The 23,078-nt window shown below is 42.2% G+C and overlaps 3 protein-coding genes across 3 annotated transcripts in view; 2 read left to right on the top strand and 1 right to left on the bottom strand.

The window, feature by feature from the left end:
• The window catches only part of LOC148394395 (general transcription factor IIF subunit 2-like), a 15,415-nt gene extending 11,333 nt beyond the window's left edge, over positions 1 to 4,082 (bottom strand). Inside the window, exons 1-4 of the mRNA XM_088382909.1 lie at positions 3,862 to 4,082; positions 3,600 to 3,673; positions 3,487 to 3,505; positions 3,228 to 3,372 (exon numbers count right to left, since the gene is read on the bottom strand). Of these exons, the coding sequence (XP_088239035.1) occupies positions 3,228 to 3,372; positions 3,487 to 3,505; positions 3,600 to 3,673; positions 3,862 to 3,927 (304 nt within the window). The 5' untranslated portion in view covers positions 3,928 to 4,082. The remainder of the gene's footprint in view (positions 1 to 3,227; positions 3,373 to 3,486; positions 3,506 to 3,599; positions 3,674 to 3,861) is intronic.
• Positions 1 to 7,867, top strand: part of kctd4 (potassium channel tetramerization domain containing 4) — a 19,265-nt gene extending 11,398 nt beyond the window's left edge. Inside the window, exons 3-4 of the mRNA XM_088382907.1 lie at positions 217 to 240; positions 7,566 to 7,867. Coding sequence (XP_088239033.1) covers positions 217 to 240; positions 7,566 to 7,720 — 179 coding nt within the window. The 3' untranslated portion in view covers positions 7,721 to 7,867. The remainder of the gene's footprint in view (positions 1 to 216; positions 241 to 7,565) is intronic.
• On the top strand, positions 7,635 to 23,078 carry LOC148394393 (TSC22 domain family protein 1-like). Its single transcript, XM_088382897.1, has 3 exons — positions 7,635 to 10,886; positions 20,367 to 20,418; positions 21,647 to 23,078. Exons 1-3 carry the CDS (start codon positions 8,368 to 8,370, stop codon positions 21,911 to 21,913), a joined length of 2,838 nt encoding a protein of 945 aa, XP_088239023.1. The 5' UTR covers positions 7,635 to 8,367; the 3' UTR covers positions 21,914 to 23,078.

Below are 23,078 nucleotides of genomic sequence, written 5' to 3'. Positions count from 1 at the left end.
ATCAGGGCTGGTTTTGGCTATTAACGATAAATGGAAAATGGACACTGAAAACCTCAAACACACACTAGTCGATGTCATTTAACGATGTACAACAGATTGTTTTTTATCACGTATACTCTGTTTATACTTCCACCCCAGAGAGCCGAAAGAAACGTTTACTACGATTAACATGTTTGCCGACAAATTTGCTAACTTTTTGTTGTTTTTATGTCACAGGTGTCCTGTGTGGGAGCACAGCAGGTAGGTGGCAAAGCTTTTAATGACATTGCATATTAAATATGGCCACTTCAACGGTGGCAGGGTGAGTCACAATCCTATGCTCACCTTGGACAAAACAACCATGGTGAGGAAATTTGAACCTACAATTGCCATTTGTGCCCTGAAAATGGATGAATATGAATCCAGGGTATCCTCGAGATAGATTGTAATCATTTTAAATATGGAAATGAAATCTGCACATGATTACAGATTCTGGGAAAGAAGAAAAATTGAAGACTTTATCATCACACTAAAAGATATGCAGATTAAAATATATTACCAAGCAAGTTCAGGATTAATGTGCTGTCCAAAAGAAGGAAAATTCTAGTGATGCAAAAATGCTCATGAGGTGTGAACTTCGAAGATGAACTTTGAAAGACTTAAAATAATGTACTCAATAGTGAAAACATTTTATCATAAGACTTAACTACTATACAAAAGCAAAGAAAGGCAACTATAATTTATGCTATTTAGGCGCTGCTTCAGCAAGTGAAAATACAATTCTGTCTGACAACACCGAGTGAACGCTAATTTATTAGCCGCACTTATACTCCAAGAATACTGCAATATTTCAAACGGCGCACGTTATAAAAATAGTTAAAATTTTAGATGCTACTGGACAAAAGCTTGACTGTTAATCTTCTATGATTATATTTCTTCAAAAAAAACAAAAAATAAAGGTTTTGCCCCATTATAACAGGTTAAGACAGTCGTAGCCTCAAGTAGAAGAGCATGACTTTACAGCTGGCTGGCTGTTGTCAGCACACTTCTCTGGCAGCCTGTTGCTTAGCAACTTCTTGATCAATACCTGCTTCTTGCCAGAACGAAACATGAGGAAGCGAGGGGAAACAATGAAGTTCAATTTGGTGCAAAAAGTACAAAAGGCAAGTCAGACACTATTCATGTATTTATCCGTCACAGATGGTTGTCATTAGCAACCTCTCACCATTGTTGCCTGACTGAGCGCTTGCGTTAAAAGGGCGTTGGCGTGCAGTGTGAAAAGTGGGCATTATAGGGCAAAGGCATGTGGTTGACTTGGAGATAATAGGAATTGAGTTCCAGCTGGAAATGAAGGGGTGAAACTCTCATTTGGTAGGCTTCAATATGAAATATTCTGCAAAGCAGCAGGTAACATCGAGCCTACAAGTCAGCATTTTGGTCTGAAAATATTTCAACCCTTTCTGACTTACACGTGTGTACAAAAGAGGGGTTAAAACCATGGAAAATATGGTCAGACAAGATTTGAACAATAGGGGGAAAAAATGGGCTTCCATTAAACCATTAACTCTTGCGTTACGGTTTTAAAATGTCAATATATTCCATTAAAGAAGAAGTCAAGCCCAGAATTTCCCCACTAATGGCAATCTGATTAATATTGGGTTTGCAGAATATAATTTAAGGAGCAACATGTTTTTGCCAGGTCTCAGGGTACAACCAATCACAGCTGAGCTTCAGAAAAATGGTGAGCGGAACATTATCTACTAGATGGGCTGCACAGAACATATTACTAAGAAAATATTTTTGGGCTATGGGGAATGAAAATGTAATGATGTCATACGCTGGATGGATGTTCAGATGGATGTTAAGAACACTGTCATTTGCTGCCATTGGCATTGGAAGTATCCACTTCAGATACCTATCAATTTAGTAATCAAATATTCTAAATTATACAACATCGTAGGAAATTGTTATGACAGCTCTTATTCCATTGTTTGCTGTTTGGGGTTTTTGGCGTGGTACCACGAGGTGTGTGAGAAGGTGAGAAAGAGGGAGACTTGGAATGCGAGTGGGAGAGCAGAGACATACTGCGCACCTTACTGTGGGCGAGTGATGTCGTACCTAAGCAGTGGCCAAGAAAACAACGGGAAAACCAAAAAATTTTCGAGGCAATAATCTAAATTTTAGTTAGCTTCATATTTTCACAATTGTGACACATTCATGGCCTCAATATATGTAAATGTTCAGCATAAATCTATGCTGGATTCTTTTTATTTCTGGACTGTTTGTTTTTTTAATGCATTTATCAACACCACCTTCTACATAAAATTTGTAAGTGGTGAAAAAACTTGCAAAAGAGGAGCAAAAAGCCATTATCATATGTAGGTGGTATTAATGTACAATACAAGTGTGGGTGCATTTAAAGTGCTCCAGGGCGCTGAAAGCAGAAATCTCCTGGCACGCTGTGCTTCCTGTTGAAGGCTTTAATTCAATTCTCAGCAGTTTAAAGGTAACATTTTAGCCAGTTGAGTAGAAATGTGACTGGAGAGGAATGAGGGCAATTGCAGACAGGAATTTACTTTAGCTCTTGGGTGACATGCATATGTGGCGGTGTGCCGGGGGAGTGTTGGCAGCCGACCGTTATAGTCATCGACTTTGTTGATACAAGCACAGTGGTTTATCTGTAACTTTTTCTCCTCAACCGCTTCTATTTCCAGAACTGTGTTCCATTTCTACTCAGTTTATTTGGAATGGAATCTGTTTGGTTATTTACAACAAATCCGGCTCCTACAGAGGAAAACCTTTACAAGCATGACAAGGATTCTGTTTTATTTTGTACCCGGCAGTGTAGCCTTCCAGAAATTCAATAATTCAAAAGATGTAAATTTCCAACCTCACAATATAGTTGCTGCTATTTTTATGCTCCGATGCAAATTTCAGAATATTCCTGGCACTCTAAGCGTGCCAGCAAACAGCCTACAAATGTAAATGAGAATACCCTGACAGTTTTCTCTTGGATTTTACAGTGAAATCACAGCTGAATGTATTAACTCTCTTTCTCTAGAAATATATTTAAAAATAAATAAAGCAGGATTGAGATTATGGATTGAGATTTTATAGATATTTTATATCACCTATAAACACCCATTTCTCCAATAATTGCACCATTTAATTAATGAAATGTAATTAATTGCGTGAAAAGATTTTTAAGCAAAATTGAGGTAGCATCTGTTCTCAAAACCAAATCTGACCTTTATCATCCTGGCTGAAGACTGCCATGGTTTGTCCACCCAGTGAGTTCATGGTAAAGGGATGCTCTCTTGGGACCTGCAGAGGAGAATCACTTTCCCCTCCAGCACTCACAGTTGTCAGCTCTTCGTCCAGGCTGAAACAAACCTGACCAAAACAAAAAATAAAATCAGTAAAATACTGATATATTAAAAATAAAATGCAGCTGCAATGCATGTGTAAGAAATTCAGTTAGCAGTGCTTTCATTGGCTATGTCTCACCTGAGTTTTGTCTTGCTTTCTAAAATGGGGAGAAACAGACAAGATTTTAAAAAAAACAGACAATAGTAATCAAAAATGTTGTAAATAAAATGACTCAATCAAGCCATACATACTTTTCAATTGTAATCTTCCCCACCTCCCCATTCTCCGTCGCTTTGTCCCACTGTTGAGCCAAATACTTGGGAACCTTGCAGAAAGACAGTCACTTTTGATTACTTCAATGCAATCCTCCCAGAAAAAATAATTATACATCTACTTTTAATTTTGCTTGCATGAATAAGAGATCGACAGTTTGCTAATTAAGAGAGATAATGATGGTTACATCTGCTAAGTAGAGAACGTTTTGCTATTTTGATTATTTGCAAGTGAACAAACCTTGACAAGCCACATGTCTTTACTTTCTTTAGCTCCGGTGAGATTTACTTCGCCCTTCTCAGACATATTTGCGATGTTATATCAACAATTTGGTGCACCCAAAAATATACAACAGCTAATTTTTTAACCGAAACTTCGCAATTAACGCAGCAGGTGGTTTCTTTCAAAATAAAAGGCGCACTGTGGCGGACAATTATAACAGGCCTCTCATCCAGCAGGCAAACGGTGGGGGCGTGTTTATACACAATGTGTGCTATTATCTTTCATGTTGTTCAGGTTTGTTTTTTTGTTTTTTGGCAGTCTTGGAAAAAAGATCAGCTGCGACTGTTTTATACTGCCAAAACACGTGCATGATATTTCCAAAATAAAAGTACAACAATAGATCCACACATTTGCGTAACTGAAATATAAACCATTTTTGATCATTCATTACAAAATGCTTTTTAAATTCTTGCATAAAGCTGTAAACAGCAAAAAAAAAAAAAAAAGGGTGTGGTGGCGAATACACTGTTGTTTTTTTCTGTCTCCTTGGTGTCATGCTGAAAATAAAACACCGTCACATTAGAATGAGTATTTTACATTTAGACTCCATAGAGAAGGAGTTTGTTGAGATAAAAATCTGGAACACTTGGCTGTGAGGTACACTCGCAAAATCACAGTTGAGTCACGGGTTCGCCAAAATTTCTATAAGAGAGCTTGAGCGACACTTTGTGGATAAATAGCTATCCTGCATCCTGTTAGAGCTACAGTATTTCAAATATGATGGTCTTAGCCCCTGAATTCAATGTCATTGTCAGCTGGTTGCAGTAGAGATACACAAAAAAAAAAACATTTCGACATCCTCGAAAATGTATTTGGTCTATTTATGGATTGGACATTCATTTAAGGAACAGTAAATTGTGCAAAAAGTAGTGACTCTGAAACATTGAACAGGCATGTAAAGTCAAAGTTTAGAGGTCAAATGATGATGATGACCTGTCAAAGTAATAAATTTAGCTTCCTCCTGAAATTTCACCTAAAAGCTGTCACCAAGCCTTATAAAAAATGATGGGTGTGTAATGTTACAGGATTTCTTTTCGAGCCAAATGAGTAGCTTGCATTTTACAAACTGAAAACCTCAAGGGCATGCACCCTCCAAACCTACCAGCTGGTTGAAAGCTTCATAAATCCCCTTTCATCGCAAATAAAATTAACTTGGCACCAACTAACTGGAGGTATTGGTTTTGCCTGCAGGCGGGAGTTTATTTGGTGCTGCTATATTTTAGGGCTATAGCCCCAGAATGAAAGAAGAGCCTTTAATATAAGTGCAGATCTTAATCTTATAATCATTACCATATTTTCATAAGCTGTTCAAGCTTCTGACTCAAGACAAGGTTCATTAGCCCAGAACATGACATGCTTTAGCAGTGATACAATATTAATCAAGATTCTAACAGCACGGATTTCGACAATGAGTTGAGGGTCTGTTGCCATAGCAGCAACCATCTGGCAGATAGTTTTTAAAGTAGGAGTACAAGGACATCTGCCAAGAATTTACAGGATGATTCAGAAAGGGGATTCTAGACCTGTTGTCTTGCATTTTATACATTACATTCTACCATGTAAAATATTCCATATTTCCTATCTTAAGTTATTCTCCCTTCTCTTGTGCCCCACTGCAGCAAAATACAGTGCACACACTTCTCAATCAATCATTTTACTCACTAATCGTCCTTAAGATGATTTCAAATCTGAATCCTTCATAACAGCAACCCATTTTGGATAATTGTATACTTGCGTTCCCTCTGTGGGAACAGTTTGGGGCATGGACTTTGGTCCAACAAACTAACATTTAGTTTGACTTTATTATTTTAGTGAAACTGCCTCAATGGGGAAGCTGAAATGAAGGCCTCTCTCCCTATAGTAGTTAGGAGATTAAATGTTCTTCGCTTTTGGTTCTAAAGGCGCCCTTAGTGTTGTACAAAAACTGACCTTAAGAGGGTGCTGTAATCAAGGGTACAGTACAGTATTTCTCGTGGAGCTTACTATTGTGCTATTTATTGCCAATGCATAAATGATGGAGACGAAAATGTTTGCTCAAGTATTGTTTGCAAAGGTTGCATTACTGTATTAATTCATGGGTTGTTTTTATTGCCTGACAGTGTTGCCAGAAATGCATATTTTATGACACTCTACGAAAGAATGGAAATGCAAAGGGAGGAAAACACTTCTTGACACTTCAACAAAGGTCACTATTAAAACGCTGAGAGGTCGACTCCCAGTTTAGCGGTCACTCTTTAAAAGTTGAAAGCGTAACTCATTTATCATCATAGTTTTCTCCTTCATTATTAAATCATGGCTACGCTCAAGTTTCCAGTTTCACTCTTCAGTCTCACATGCCCGTTTAAGGTGTACGGTTCATTAATTGGATTGACTGTACATGAGAGACAATCCTAAACATTGTGCCAAAACAGGATTTAACTAAAATGGCAGAAAAAACAACTCAGCACAACAGAATCCCAAGGAATTTCCTTATCAGTGCATGTCTACCCAAGGAGAGATTCAAGGAGACATTTCATAAGGCCAGTGAAGGCAAATCATGTGCGTCGACTTTAGCAATTGTATTTCACATAACACGGGGTAAATGATTTTGGAATAATTTGATTTTCTGAGGATTTTTGTTCCATGATTTGATGTATCATAATATTATCAAGGCATTGTAAAGTGTGACCTTCAAGCCAAATTTTCCTCGAGGGTATCAAAGATTATTTTATTATTACATCATCTAAATCGTATTATAAACAATTGAAAGACAGTAAAGAGTGTGTCCATGACGCTACCTGACGTACTCGGCAGGTTTCGGCAACTTCCGCCAGTTTCGAAATCGGACGCTCCCAGACTGCTTTATGTCTGGTATAGGAGACCACAGACCTATAAATGTAGACTCAACATTGAGCGACTTTGCCCGTTGCTACAATGCGTCAGCGCGTCTTCCATAATGAATGTGGCAGCTTGAATTAAAAAGAAACGTCACAAAGTGACAACCCAAAAGTACGCAAAATTCATTTCGCCCGTTCAATAAATATATTTGAGGAACAGTTAATCGTGAAAATAATGTATCTGATTTTTGATCTGTGGATTAGAAATGTTTATTCGTTAGATATTTAGGATTGACAAACCAGTGAATATATTCTTTTAATATTTCAACTGATGGTAAAGTGCAGGGGTCAACCACCTTTTGGGATGGATAAACAATTTAATCTGTCTACAATAAAAACTAATCCCAAAATGTATCTAAATAGTTGGTGTTTGTGAAAAATGTAATACTTATATTTACATTCAACTGTTGTTATATTGAAAATATGTATTGGTTTAATCACTAATTGTAGTCGTTGGTGACTTTTGCACTACCCTTTATGTTTGGCAACAATCAGAGGATTAACTTTCTAAGTAATTTAATTATGAAACATTTTGTTGTCTGGTAAAAGGACTTCAATAGACTGGCAACAAAGTCAGGAAATCCTATTCGCAAAATAACATTCTATAATAACATTCATGCAATCAAAGTCTGTGTGCAGTCATGAGATCTACCTTTAGGGCTTACTACGTTTCCAAGCAGCGTCTTTGCTGTTGACTGGCTCCCTTTGTCACTTCCATTATGGCGGCTACGTTGACGTACAATGTGTCTGTCAAGGCGTAATCTATGTATGTAATGTCTACGGCAGAGACCACGCTCGGGCGCCATATTGCCGAGCACTCCTCCTGCTCCCCTCCCTTCCCTCCCTCCTACCCGGGTCCCAGCTCAGAGCGAGCCACAGCTGCGGTGCAGGAGGAGGCTAGACTCATACTGAACAACGCTACTGTTGGGAAGGACCGGTGATACAGCAAAACCAAGAGCCACATCGTGGAAAACAAATGGGATGGATTAAACCTTTTTACGCCACCGTATAGCGATCGTATTGGGACTTACGTCACAGCACCACGGATAAAAGGTCGCTTCATTTGTAGTTTTCTTTGAGAGGGAAGAGCTAAAAAAATTTTAAAGAAAAAAAAAAACACGTCAGACTGTAGCTTGTGTTTAGCCCGGCGGTGATGGATACTTGAAGCTAGCTAGCCGACGTTACTTCTCTGTCAGGCGAGTAGCGGTTGCTATAAATTCGCTCTGTTGCTCGTCTGTCACCCCTGTTTTAACACGCCTGGTCTTTGTAAATACAATATGATCGATCGTGATTAACAAAACCACAAACTGAAAACGCCGGTGAATTAGGTGTCAGCTGACGCTAGCTTGCTAGCTACACGTAAAGCGGCCACCAGCTTCGTGTCTCATTTGAACATTTAATCGCAAGAGAGTGGCTGTTGCTAAAAGTCCAACTTCCCCAGACATTTAAGAAAAACGGATCATTTTCCCCCCTTTTTTTTTTTGGTCGTGTTATCCGTTCATCGTAGTTTTGTCAAAACGGCGGCGTTAACGTGCTTCAACTTTGTTACATACTGTCAGAGACCAACTACCCCCCGGATTTTCTTAATATGCATCATCCGGACCCCACTGGAGACTCTGGCAGTGTTCGAAAGATGGCGCAGCCGGCTGTCTTTCACAGAAGGGGTAGCAACACAAGCAGCGGGAGCGGCTCCTTGCTGTCAACACCGGTGGTCACCAACAGTCACGGCTCGGGTGCTGAAGAATATCAGACCTCCCTGTTGATTCAGTGCCAAACTCAAGCTGGCTCATCCTCCCCAGGTCCCCACCATCCTCCTTCCCACAGCCTAAATCTACATTCCCAAGCCACACAGTCTGCTGGGGCTCAGATGAAAAAGAAGAGCGGCTTCCAGATCACCAGCGTGACTCCGGCGCAGATATCTGTCAGTACCAACAACAGTATTGCGGAGGACACTGAGAGCTACGACGACCTGGATGAGTCTCACACGGAGGATCTGTCATCCTCCGAAATCATGGATGTGTCCCTTTCACGAGCTAATGACGTAGTTGGAGCGGAAAGAAGCTCATCTGAGGAGACCCTGAATAATTTTCATGAGGCTGAAACCCCAGGGCTGCTGTCACCCAACCAGCCTTCACACCCCCATTCTCTGAATCAAGCACCAAATCATGGTGGGGGTATGGTCAATGGGACTCTGCATCGTCACCCTCATCCTCAGAACTTCCCGCTGTCCGGGTCCGTGGACGCCTCGTCAACCCTTGCCTCTGTCATTCAGAAAATGCCTTCAAATGTTGGGGTCCCTCAAGAGGTTGGCCCTCCTCAGCCTGTGGGGATGGCGGGCCTGGGATCCACTCCCGGAATGCACAGCTCCGCTACAGGCACTGCAGTTAGTATAGATAATCCCCAGACCAGCAGTGTTAGTAATGTGAATATGTTGAGCTCTGCCAATGTGCCTGTGAGGAGGGGAATAAGCGCAAATGCGAGCAACAGCTCCGGAGGCTTTCCTCTCAACGCGAAAAGCGGCGCTGTGGGTGGTTCCGCGGCATCTGGGGGCAACCTCATGACCAACGCCAATAACACCATGATTCAGCAACAACAAACTCTCAACTCAAACATCTCTTTGAATGCTTCAACCACTTCTGCCGTCACTGTTGCCAGTGTCACCGGGGGGCCGTGTGTCTCGAGCGGCATCCAGGGACGACACGGTTCCGCTACGCTGCAGTCGGCGAATGCCCCTGTTAGCGTCTCAACTATTTCTGCCCAAGCCGCCCCAGCTCCTGCACCTGTGGCGGCTCCCGCCAGTTCTCGCTTTAGGGTGGTCAAGTTGGACTCAAGTTCCGAGCCCTTCAAGAAGGGCCGATGGACGTGCGCTGAATTTTATGACAAGGACACCCCAAACTCCGCCTCTTGCTCATCTACATCTGATGCTGGCAGCATGCGCCAGTTTGTCTCTGAGAACTTTTCTGGGTGCTCAGAGAGGGAAAGCACAAGCGGTAGCTCTGTGAGTAGCACGATGAGCACAGTGAGCCATTATATGGAAAGTGTTTGCAGTGGTGACACTGGGGGACCTCCAGCTTCCCAGCATGTGCAAGATTTCACCTCCCCTCCTCAGGGTTTCCAAGCAGTCCACCCCAGTGGCTTGATAGGCATGGGCGTGTCTCAATCACAACCACTTATGAACCCCTTAGATGTCACCCATTCAAATATCCAGGCGAACATCGCTTCCTCTACCCCCTCAAACATGAATCCGCCTGGACCGGCGCAAGGACACCCAATCAGCAGTGGCATGCCGATCTCTGCCGTACCCCAGCAACAGCTTACCTATGCCCAGGCCGTTGCAAATCAACCTCCAGGTTCCACGCAGGGCCTTGCAGGGGTTCAGCAGCACCAACTTGGCTACGCCTCACTCCCCCAGCATCCATCTGCCACCCCAGTCCAGATGAGACCCCAAGTTCCCGCATCGCAACATCTACTAAACCAAGCTAATGGCGTGTGCCAGATGATGGGGGGCCTCCAGCAGTCCCAGGTAATCCTCCAAAGTCAGCCCCAGCAGCCCTCATCGCTCCAGGCGCCTCCCTCCAATGCGGCCTTTCACCTCGGAGGAGCCGGTCAGCAACCTCCGAGCCACGCTGCCCACCTGGACTGCCAGCAACAGAAACCACAGACCCTCCCGACTCAAATCCAAAACATTGCTTTGTGCAACCAGTTGCCCACTACGATTCAAAACCAGGTGTCCGCACCTAGCGCGCCTCCATCCAACCCCGACCCCCACGCCCCTCCGCAAGTTCTCAACGTGGGTAACAATAGAATGCCCCCGCAGGTTGTCCCCCAGAGTCTGTCCCAGGACCTCAGCAGTGCCCAGGCCCTGGCCCATGCTGCTCAGGCTAGCGCCCTCTATGCTAGTCTGCCCACCTTCACTACCACTCAGCTGCAAGATGCCCAGCGACTCCTCCTCCAGCACCAGTCGGCCCTGCTGGGTTTGCCAAAACTTGCTGGAGGCGACCCGGGATCCAACGCCGGCCAGGGTCAAGAAGCTGAAGGCAACGCTGCCATCGCCAGTGCCTTAACTGCATCAGCTGGTCTCAAAACTCTGGATGGAGAGGAGGATGGGTAAGAGACTTTTTCTTTTCTACTTGACAGTTGGTTGCTGAGCAGCTCAACATTTGTGTCCAAAAGGGTTTCTAATGGTTCCTGTCATTGTCCCGGCTGTGAGGGAGGAAGAGCCTTATTAGCAGGTCAATTAGTAGACAGTGACCAGACCTGCTCCAATCAGATCTTGTCAGCGGGACATAAAGCAGGGCTCATCTGGCCGTGATGCAGCTTGTCTCGGATCAAGTCCATTTGACATTTTTACTCCTGACAGTCCACATTACAGAGCATGACTTCTATTGGGTGTCCTTGAGTCGTAATGTAGGAAATGGAAAAATACGTATTACGGCAAAGGTCTATCGGTGACCTTTTGAGGGAAGAGATTTACTCGTTCACGCCTTAAACCTTCGGTAAACGCTTATTGATTTCATTAAGTGCTCACTCGTGTCACAATCGCGCTGTGATTTAATGGCTGCTGAAGGTTGGCTAATGTTATCACATGACCTGTAAGTCGAAGGAATGTGAAATCTTTGGGGATCAGATGGATTATTGTCTTTGATGATAACCAGAATTTGGGGCAAACTAAAGCCGTACTTGCCTTCAGGAATTGCGGTCAAGCCTCATTGGTGTTTAGCTGAACTTTTCAGAAGTCTGACTTTTCAGAAATCAAACTGTGTGCTGCGCATTTGTTGTTTTAATAATAGCTGTCGTCACGTCATAAGGATGGGAGTTTAAATATTAACATCTATATCAGTTTGGGGGTAGAGAAAAACAGTGAGGACTAGATGACAGTGTCTCTTTTGGAATTAGGATGAGGCTTGTTTTGCACCTTTTGTTTGTTTGAATAATTTGCATATGTTTTATGAGGCCACTGTTGGAGTGAATTAATGAATGACGAAAACAAACAGTGGTTTCTTCACACAGCTTGCTTTTGTTTTTCCTCTCGTCATTAATGGACTACAGAAGACACATTGTGTTTATTTCAGGGCAGTGAAATGGTAGAACAAGACCAGGTTTTTGGGGGGGGGGTCTAAATTGTGAAAGTCGCTATTATACCTTTTAACATACGTAATTATCATCAAACTGCAATCGTTAGCTCCCTGTGTGGTGTATAATTTTCAGATGCAACTGGTAACTGGAGACCCTATATGCAGAAGATTTAAATTGTTGCTCTAAAGTGCTGAAGGCAGTGTAATTTCAACTCGGCAGGAGTGAGGTTTTGAGGCCACTGACAAGGTACATGCTGTTCTGTTGTTAAATACTGAAGGCCAAGTGTTGGGTTCAGTGTGTACAGTGCTCTGATTGTATCGGAGACATCGGGGAGAGTCTGTTACTGTCTGTTCCCAAATTTGTATAGTTTCTACTTGCTTGATCAAGTGTTGACAGCAATGCTAATATGTCTTATAAAAACACAAGTTGTCGTCACTTCAAACCAAAAATGTTATGTGGTGTCCGCGTACTTAATGGTCAGTGAAACATGATGGAACCGAAGTGTTGTGGCAACTTGTTGTCACATTTTTTTTGTTTTGGTCGTACACAAAAATGTGTCTATTTGCCAAGAAAAAAAAAATCTGTTTTTATTACAGTTTTGCTTTCTTGATTTCATAGCTAGAACTTGTAAATGAATAAATAGGGCTTTTTTATTTGTTAGCTTGTAATGGATTCCGTTACGTGAAAGCTTACAGCCAAATTTACAGCAAGTCTTGGCACTTAGCATTCATCAAGGTTTCAGTCCGCTCACTGTAGCCAGTTGAGATTCTGAGCATTTTATTGTGCCAGATTTGGGGTTTGTTTCTTATTGTGGATTCGATTTTTGTTGTCCATAGCAACTCTGCTTAGGTTGTTGGGTGTCAACCTGAAAGGTTGATCAAGTGTGCTACGAACTACGCATCATCAAATAAAATCATGTGTAAATGATGTTTCTGTACTAAGGGGCGTGCTGCCCAAAAAGAGTCAGTTTTGTTGCTCTTGTACCAGGCGGTTGAAAAGCAGTCTAATCTTTTCCCCGCCGTTGCGGGCAGCCAGTTCATACTGGACCTGTTGCTCATTGTGTTGAGCTCAGTGTGATCCCCACAATTCGCACACAGAGGAAGTGACCCAATCTGACCCAACACAACTTAGTCAGGCCCACTGAAGCTGATTGAGAACCATGACCGAAAATACAGCCCGACACGACCAGATGGAACTAGACTGAGCATCGCTGGGGCTAGCTCGGTTAAATCCTCCCGTTCTCTTGCTTGGTGGAGGTCCAGTCACACGTGAGAGATTCTCCAAAAGTAAACAACATTTGTTTTGCAGTAGGACCCCACCCATCCACCCACCTCCCTCCCACCCATCTCCATTCTCACTACACAGGCCAACCTAGAGAACACCAGAAATCAACAACAGAGCGGCGAGGTGCTGCGTTAGTGGATATGTTGACGATTTGTTAAAGCCCCGCCTTCAGTGTCAACGCTGGGACGAACAAGGAAATCCTGAGCAGTTCGTCAAGGGGCCTGCTAACAATGGTGGTTAAAAGCTTTCACAGATGCTTTTTTTTTTTTTTTTTTTTTTTTTTTTTTTTTGTCTGGTCTCAGTTGAGTTTCCACCCTGATTCCGTCATCAGTTTGACATTGTCCGTTCTAACCAACACGAGAGATGCTTGAATGTAACTAGCATTTTAAAAATAGCTCTTGAAAAGAATTATTTAAATCGCTGTTTCGGCGGTTCCTTTGTTCTCTCTGTTCCTTCCGTCTGATGGTTTGTCAATAAACAATATTGTTGCAGTTAGAGTGCAACGGCGGTACTAATGACTTGTAATGGATGATAATGGGTAGTATTTGAAGCCATTCATTTATGAGAAACGAAAAATGCTCTCCCTTGCTCTCCCTCTGCTCTGCGCGGAAACAAAAGTGGCCACAGCATTTCACGATGCAAAAGCACACAGAAGCTGTATTTAAAGTCTGCCTGAACAAAAGTATTGTTCAATTTTAATTGATGCAGTACTTCTAGCTGAATAATGGTATCACGCAGTGCAGTTCCACACCAGTACAATATTAAATATACCTTGATGGCAGCCAAAATGGAGGGCCATTATCTCTTAATTCCTCTTAGGGCAGAAACAATAACTACTGTCTGCTTTTGACTTTTGGTCTTAGTTTTAGTTCTGGAAACTAAATGTTCTCCCCTTTAAAAAAGAAAAGTCTCATAGCTGGTGTCAGATAAGCTGTTTTTTGTTTCATTCAAGTTTTCTTGATTGACTCTGGATAAAATTAGCTGTTTATCACAGAATCTCCAAATTCCTTTTCCAATGTCGGAGAGAAGATTGTGGATTCTGTGCAGTGCGCATCCTTGTGGATGTAGGTTAACTTGGCAGAGCTGCAATGTTGTTGAGGCCCCAAACTAAACAGGACTGAATCAATAATGCCTCTGCTGGTTGCGGCAAAGCGGTGCACTCAGTTTGTCTCAAGAAATGATTCATCAGCAATCAATTCCTCCCGGTCGACCTTATGAGCAAACTGCCACAGAAAGTTTGCCCAGTTTTCTACAGTGACCGCTCTTTCCAAACAAATTTATTGTGGGCTCATATCCAAATGCCTTTGTGTCAGGTTAGCACCGTCTGTGAGGAGGCTCTTTTATTTTGAATGGAGCTCACAGTCCCTCACCCCAGCACGATGAAATCATGCTGAAGCATTTTTCGGTTGTGGCGGTCTGGCAATGTCATGCCGCCAATCATGCTGGCAATGTGCTGAATCATGCCTGGCATTCCTGTGGACACAACACTGTCCAGTTAGCTTCAGAAAGGAAATGACACCCCCAGAGAAAACTTCAATGTAGGTGTCAACATGGAGCCACTTTATGCTCCTTTCATTCTGTGTTTAATGACCTCAATATAGTTCTGCCACTTACTGATGAGCACATGACATCATGTGATCTGTTTTCAGAACCGCAAAGCGAGCCGTTTTTTATTTATGTGGCTAGTTTTTTTAAATTAATGGTGTCTCGTTGCAGACATTCTGGGCAGTAAGTAGGATTTCAAAGTCCCCCAATCTTGCTTTGTATGAGATAATCCCCACCTCAATGCACTGTGTTGCTGAATATGGAAGGCGACAGGAGGAGGGGGTCGATGGCGGTTGAAGTCTCTTACTTTTTTCTTCCCATTTTAATCTTCAGTAGTCTAGCCAGCTGCTTCTCTTTTTTATGATTCGCTATCCGTTGTGCTGTAAGCAGTGTTTTACGTCGAAGTGGGCAACTACAGCAGGTGGATTTTCCAGATTTTCTTTCATGCAAATTAATTTTTGGTAAACACTCATTCTTTTCACAAAAACATGCACTTATTTGGCCTTTCAAGTCAGCAAAGGGTACACGCGTCACTAGCAGGGCCAGTGAATAGTTTTCATGCACTTTCAGTTTGTGGAGAGTGCAACACTGCCCCCTTCTGATCAGCAAGCTCTCAACATTTTACTCACAATAATGAACTCTGTGACCTTTAAATTTGAAAGACGTCATGTTAATTCAAAGAGATATGAATATGTTTGTCATTTTGTAGCCACGGACTAGTTTTCAACTGACCCTTGTCAGGTTAATGTTTCAAAGAGGTACACTGCACAGTTAAAGAATGTAATGCAAATAATGTCAAGATATTTTGCAGCACAAAATATCAGACCAGGCCTCGGTGCAGATAAAATAACATGTAAGTCTTGATTTAAAAAAACAAAAACGTGCACTGAAAATTTGCTTGATTGTAAAGCCCCAATAATACGTTGGAGGCAAATGTTAAATTGAAAATAATTAAGTGGAATAAGATGGATGAAGTTTAGAATAAGTACTTAAGACTTCATATCTTGAGTAATACCTCAAAATGTATATTCACTTGATCTTTTATCAAATGTGTACACTATTCTAAAAAAATAAGCGTTTGTGTTCATGTTTTTTTTATACATTCGCCACAAGGTGGCACTGCCCACCTGCAGTATGTGGCAAATAAAAGGCAGTGAGTCTGCTCGGACGGTCACGTGAACTGACTGTGACATGGTGCTGTGATTGACTCAGGATTTTCCTTCACCTTTTATCTCTCTGAATATCTAGGACTTGGAATTAATTATAAAGACTGTACTTTGTGATCAGGATGTTTCACTTGCAGAAACGTAGTCACACTTTGTGATTATCTGAATACAAATACAGTAGAGGAATAATGAAAGCAGTTTGACGGGAATATGTGGGTTGTATTAACCTGACTGAACAAGCTACTCCGCTTGTTTGCTACTAAGCTGTGCTTATGACAGCCCCACTGCCGTCACAGATTCGGGCCCTGACGGAGGAGTCCTATTTAGTTAATCCACTTCTAGCTCTATGTTGTCTTCACTCGTGATCTGGCGTTGGGGCAAGCAAACAAAATACAGGAAATGCTGAAAACCACAACGCTGCACTGCTAATAAAGTGTTGCAGTTGAAATGAAACAAAAAAAAAGATTAGTGGGCAAATATTGTTGAGGTGATGTCGCTGAGAGATTGTCTTTTGGTCACCACACTTAGCATAATCCTGTCCTGTATGAACTTGGTGCGTTGTGTTCTTTGGCCGCTAATCCTTATAATGCCAGTTTTCATTCCTCATAACTTCAAACTTCTGCTCACACACTCTTATGTAATGTGGCGGCTCTTTTGGTGTGTCTGCATGCATGCAAAGCAAGCGGCTTGCACTTATCTCTCCAGACTCGTGCCTCCGCTTTTTAACGTTGATCCATTTAGATAAATTTTTCGAGATGCAACATTTACCACTTAAGTACCTTTCGTGTTGTCATATGAACCTACGAGTGACTCTGAATGATCAGGTGATAAGTCGGGACGGTTCTAGCGCAGTCCTCTTCTTCTGCCACCCTTTGCCTTGTGCGTGATGACAACTAATGGCACGCTGCCGTTAGCTTAAATGCTCCCATAGAATCCATCTCTCTTGGAGGCTAAAGTGCCAACTCATCATTTTGAGCCTGCTCTATGGCTGGCTCACTCAGTTGCTCTGTCATTCTCCATAGTCAGGGTTTGACACAAACTATGGAAAAGCCAGGCCTTACTGGTAAAGTCTGTGCACACACTAAACTATCAAACTATAGCCCAGCCAAAAGCCTTTACAATTCAATAGGCCTCCTTTTTTTATTCTACATCGCTGCGACATGCAAGTCCCTTTTAATTAACTAGCGACAGTGGTGTCAGTAAAATAACTACATTTCCATAAATTCTAGTATAAGTTCATTTATTTATCAATATTTGGTAGTTCGTGCCCTCTTTCTGTGAGTTTTTTGTTGCTTGTGGTCATGCATGAGGTTGCTGAGTTAAAGTAACTGTCTGGCCTTTCCAAAAGTCATGTGATGCTGATTCATCCAGACAGTTGAAGTCTGTTAGGACAAGTAAAATCCCCAGCATTGTGCTCTTCCCATACCTGTTATTTCTTAGCCGGCACGCTCTGTGCCGTCATTGGCTCTATGAAGAGCTTATGTTGTGGTTTTTGTCTGGCAAGGTTTCGGCCATCTTAAGGCAGTCTTTCATGAGAATTGACAAGATAAGACCCCCAGGCACACGCTCTTGTCTGTCACATAGAGGGCTCCGGGGTAGACCATAAGGTGTTTCCCAACAGAAACTAGGAGAATAAAGCTACTGTAAATTGCTTTTGTAAATTTGAAAGATATGTTTCAGGCATCATTGCATTTTATTTTTGCTAATAAGTTTGAAGTTGGGGTTCAAATCCAGGCTCTGACTTTGTGGAGTTGGCATGTGCTGTTTGGGGTTTTCCCCTCTGTCCTCCGTCTTGCTCACACATGTGAATTGAAAAAATTAGGATTAGTAAATAGTGCGGAGAATCGAAAACAATAATGCAAAAAATAAATTGTAGATAATTGGGAAGTGTGAGGTAATGGCGTGGTAGATTTGACTGTATACGCCGAGGGGAGGCTCTGTGGTGGAGGAACAGGGAAATCATTGGGCCACATGCTAATCTCTGTTGATAGTTTATGTAACTGGCTGTGTCACATGACCGCGCGTCACTACTCACCCAGCTTCTGTCTGGTAATTCACCCGCAGCCATTCAAACACAAATAGATGACGGAGGGAAATGGGGAGAACGCACATAGGAACTCGTGTCAACCTGGTTTTCTACTTTGTAGTGCCGGTGCGGTTGTTACAACAAATACATCTGTAGAGAGCAGGTTTGGATCCCGCCGCCAATTTTTACCAGGAAGAAGGATTTTTAGGTAACCGTAAACAAAGAGCGCCAGGGGCACGCGTTTTTTGCTTTGGATTCTAAATGTTCCTTCAGACCGAAGACCCCATGAGAGTGCGCGGTGTTCAGGGCCATGACGAGATGGCAATGAAGCTTTTGTTCTGGGAGCTGGAGCAGCATCTCAAAAGGTAAACTAAAGAAGGTCTACAGTAGCGCTGCCTGGCCAACCACCACAAGGGCTCAACACAAAAGGCTCCAAGGCCGTATTGTGTGTGGCTCTCTGTGAACTTTCTATTCATTCATTCATTCGCGCTTCCAACGCTCGTATGAACGTTGAAAGATGGTATCACAAAGTAAGCGCTGTAAATTGTCATCCACTAATACAGCTGCACTGAATACAATATAGTGTGCAGAAAAAAAAACACATTTATTCCAGGTATATTATTTCTCTTTCAAGCTGTCTATAATTCAACTCCTCGCCGTCGTTTCCACCCTTGCCAGATTTAGCTTTTTTTTTTTTGTTACCACTGTGCTACCCTCATGTCACTCCATCTGCTTTCACACGAAGTCACTTACTACAGTACAGAAAGACATGAAGCACCCAATCACTTCTTTCTCTCTTTTGTAGTTTTGACATTGGGCAGAATGGAATATGAAGTACTTGCTAAGTAATGTTACTAAAATGGAATATTTGGTAGCATATGTATGTTTGGATTTGTTTTAGCAATACGTAGAAGTGAAATTTTGTGTCTCATCACTGGTTTATCAAGGTGTATTTTTTTATATTGGAGCTTCACTGCTTTTCTTCCTGAAGAGCTTCAAGTCGTGCAGTTTAGTTGGGTTTATATAATTGGCTTTACTTCTCGATCATTCAAAAAAGGAGTGCGGAAGAGCTCAGTGTCTTAGAGACTCTAGCTAAGCTGGTTAGCTTAAGTGTTTTCCTGGATTTGGATTCTGGTAGAAGACATCAAAACAATCACTCGGGTGCTAAATTTAAGTGTCACGAGTAGCTAATACGCCAACCAGCATGGCAATAATATGTTTTCTCTGGACTATAACATGCAACTTGGATGGCATCCTCTTAAGGTATTTAATTGGTGTAATGAATTAGAACGATCTGGTTACAGTGCCACAACCGCCATTTTTCCTTCTCTAACTGAGCCATATTAAGTGATGGCTCAATAATTTTTAGTCACTGAAATAGCAGTCAATTAATTAATTAAAGCGTGCCATCGCGAGATCTCACTTGATATGCAGTGCCATACAAGCCCATGTTGGGGCAGTGCATGTCAATTTATTATACTACTGTACTTGAATTTCTGAAGCATCGACTGCCATCAGTCATAGGGAAAACAGTACTGTGTATATATTTAAGAAATTGCTATAGCCATACTAAATTGTGGTCAGTTTAGTCTTGAAACGGTTGTTTTGCAAGAAATAGGTATGACTTTTTTTGTAGTAGATGCCAAAAAATAGTGCATTATTGTGCTGAAAACTGCAAAAAATCTTTTGTCACTGAACACTCGCGAAGGTTGCCTCTGCTTTTCAGCACGACGATTGGCTTTTTTCTTTCTTTCAGTGTCATCCGGTTCTTCCCGGTTTCATCCACCTCATCTTGTTACTCGAATATTCTATGCAAATACATGTCAGCTGAGCGGCAGGTGGGGGCGTTTCTGAATAAATTATGCAAACGAGCGCCGTCTCGGCCAATCGGGAGCCAAAGCTCTCTACTACGTCACGGTAGACATCAAGCGAGCTAGTCCTGAGCTGCGGACATCGAGTGCTCTTCAGTGTGTGCAGTACAGTGTGTGCTGAGCCGAACTGACATTGAGTTGTGTGTTAGTGTCGTCTGGTTCGCAACCCGAACGTCTCGTGTGGATGTGTCTCGGGGAGCTGATCGCGCTGTGTCCGTGTGGGGGGGACGGATTGGCTTTGTCCAGAACTCGAGCGCCTGTAACCCACAAAGCGGCATGAATACGCCTTGCTACACGGTAGCTATGGATCTGGGCGTCTGTCAGCTCCGAAATGTCTCCATCTCATTCCTGTCGTCGTTATTGAGCGCAGAGAGCTCTCACGTCACGTTCGACAGCAGGTATACGATCAAATTGAGCTGTTCGCATCGTTTGAGCAGCCGTCGTTGGCTCAGGGCTAGCTCTGTTGAGGCTGCCTCATCTGCTGGCCCTGTGGATGCTCAGCTAGAGAAACGGCCTCACTGGACATGGATGTTAAACGTTCAAATACGTCGTGCATCCCTGTAATTTCTTCTTAACCCGAGGTTTCATATTCATTTCTTCTCTCTTTTATCTTTTACAGCTCGTCGGGAGCAAGTGTTGTGGCCATCGACAACAAGATTGAACAGGCAATGGTGAGTTTAGACCTTTTTTTTAAAAATCAGAAGTACTAGCCTACACTTGAAAGAGCTCGCGTGGTTAAATACCGTTTTGTGACTGTTAGTATGTCAATTGAGAAACGTTTCACGTGCATAAAATGTTTGAAGAATATCAATATTTCAAAATGGAGTCGACTGAATTATACTGTACGCCTAACAAACACCCCGACACAATGGGTAGCCTTGTAGCGTTATCGTGTTTCTCAGTTCAGTTTTAAACTCTTAAATCAAGTCTATTTTACGAAGTGAACCGCGGCATTATAGTTGGAGTCAACGATGTACAATAGTTAAATATTAAGTTTTGAAACGTGTGTATTACGGTAGATCCTTTTCCAAAATGCAGGTGGCATGACTGCCGTTGTGTTGTTACGCTCAGCTCTGTTGCTAGGCAGGCCAAAATACACAATCCGGGTAAAAAAAAAAATATTCAGAGCGCTGATTGGCTGAATTTTCACGTTGGGCAGCGCTGTGACGTAAACGTGTGTGGATTTTTTATTTTATTTTTACAACGAAGTATTGACATTTTTAGTATGTAAAGTCCGCTGTCAGTTTTATTGAGATATTAATGTTACATGTATGTGTGCGTTTAGGAATGGCAAAATAATTTGATGCATCACATTGTTTTTAAAAAAGATTTTCAACTAGTACATATGAAACATTTTCTTGTGCTCACAAATAGCATCGATTGTAAAACACGTTGATGTACCTTATTACTCAGACATTTTAAGGGTTGAACTGCGGTTTTAGGGATAAATAATCATTTGTGATCATTTGTAATTTGTATATGACGTGACAACTCCTTTTAACCTCTTATGTTTGACATCCATGCAGTTTGTCCATTGTATGCAATAGCCATTTGAAATCCAAAATGTGATAATCATATAAACTCTGAAAGATGTCTGAACAGCAGAGCACTTGTAATCGTATACAAAGCAGCGATTGAATCAGAGCAAAACTTTTTTACATATCAAATATTAATTAGAATCCAAGCAGTCTCATGTGACAGGCAATTTTGGACCAAATAGAAGAGCTTGGAAAAGGGTATTTCCTACTCTGATTATCTTGCAAACCCAATAAGTGGACATAAAAGTGACATGGAATTGGAACTTCAGGGTGGGGCGGTAGCTTTCATAATAATGTAGGTCTCTCAAAATGTCAGATGAAGGTGTGACCGTGTTAACACATCTGACTTTGTATTTGCCAGGACCTGGTGAAGAGCCACTTGATGTATGCCGTGCGCGAAGAGGTGGAAGTGCTGAAGGAGCAGATCAAGGAGCTGATCGACCGCAACTCCCAGCTGGAGCAGGAGAACACCCTGCTCAAGACGCTGGCCAGCCCGGAACAGATGGCTCAGTTCCAGGCGCAGGTCCAGACCGCCTCCCCGCCCACCGCTCCCTCGACCGTCACCACCCCGGGTCCGGCGTGTACCATCGCTCAAGCCGCCTCGCACACCTCTGGCCCCTCAGCTTAGCCCGGCGCGTGCAGACTGACTCAATACTACTACTGCTAATGCAACAGAGCTGACGACGAGGAGGAGGAGGGGAGGTGATGCTGTTGATCCAAGAATTTGCACATATTTATCCCTGAGAAGGATGCATCCAGCGGGACAAGTGCTGCACAAGGCGACAATCGTGCAAGTCATTGAACATTTGCCAAAAAAAGTTGACATATCAGCTAGAATGTTTTCTCAACAATAAGCAAAACCACATATTTCAACACAGATGCTGAAAAGATCACTGTGCCTGTGTGTGGCTCCTAGGCGATGTCAATTGTATTGTTACAAGTGGAAGAACAGAAGACGGCTTTTGTTTTGTTTGTTTTCGTTTCGTTTTTGTCATGTGTTGTAAATAAACACGTTTCATGCTTAGAAGAAGCTAATGTTACATTGAACGAAAAGGCCTTTTTTTCAGAATGACAAATAACGAATGTGAGCAAATATCAAGACCAAGTCCCCATCTGGAATGGGGAGGGAGGGGATCCCAAAGCTCTTAGAAATAACAGCGGCATGGATTGTGTTATTTGGCTTTGGTGGAACAATTTTTCTTATATTTTCAGTATTTCTTTTCACATTTCTTAGCTCTGCAGTGGCATGGAAATGAAACATTGTTTGGCAGGCAAAAGAACGTGTACATTTCTGTATAGTGTAAGTAAACATGTAAAATAGTGAGAGGAAGAGAAACAGATGCATCAGTATCTTGGTCACATGGCGTGAGCAGCGACATGCTTACCTTGCTCGAACTGTTGTCTATTTTTAAAAGCTTGTATTTTCAAGATCTAAGGACTTTGGTTATTTAAACTGACGAGGTGCAGCCAACAATGTTATCTAGAACTGCCACTGCGACATTCACTCTTATTGTAAAACCCATTATTTTCTTCCTTTTCTGATGTTGCACTTTTTTATGATTTATTGTTTTGTTTTTGGACACTGAAATACTTCTGGATGGAAAGTATCTGAATAGCTCAACATTAGAAGAAACAATCTGCAACTTCTTGACATTTTTCCATTTCTTTCTGTGTATCGGTTGTATGCTCATGTTTTGTGCATGTTTCTGCAAGACTGGATGAGAAGTTGTAACATAACATACTGCAATTGCACTTGAAAGCTGCACTCAACTTTCATTAAAATGCTAAATAAG

Source organism: Syngnathus floridae, chromosome 8 (genome assembly GCF_059516105.1).
Source record: "Syngnathus floridae isolate MCC-2025c chromosome 8, RoL_Sflo_1.0, whole genome shotgun sequence".
NCBI classification, from domain to species: domain Eukaryota; kingdom Metazoa; phylum Chordata; class Actinopteri; order Syngnathiformes; family Syngnathidae; genus Syngnathus; species Syngnathus floridae.
Note: the sequence above shows the minus strand (reverse complement) of the source record. Positions and strands in the feature narration are given on the sequence as shown.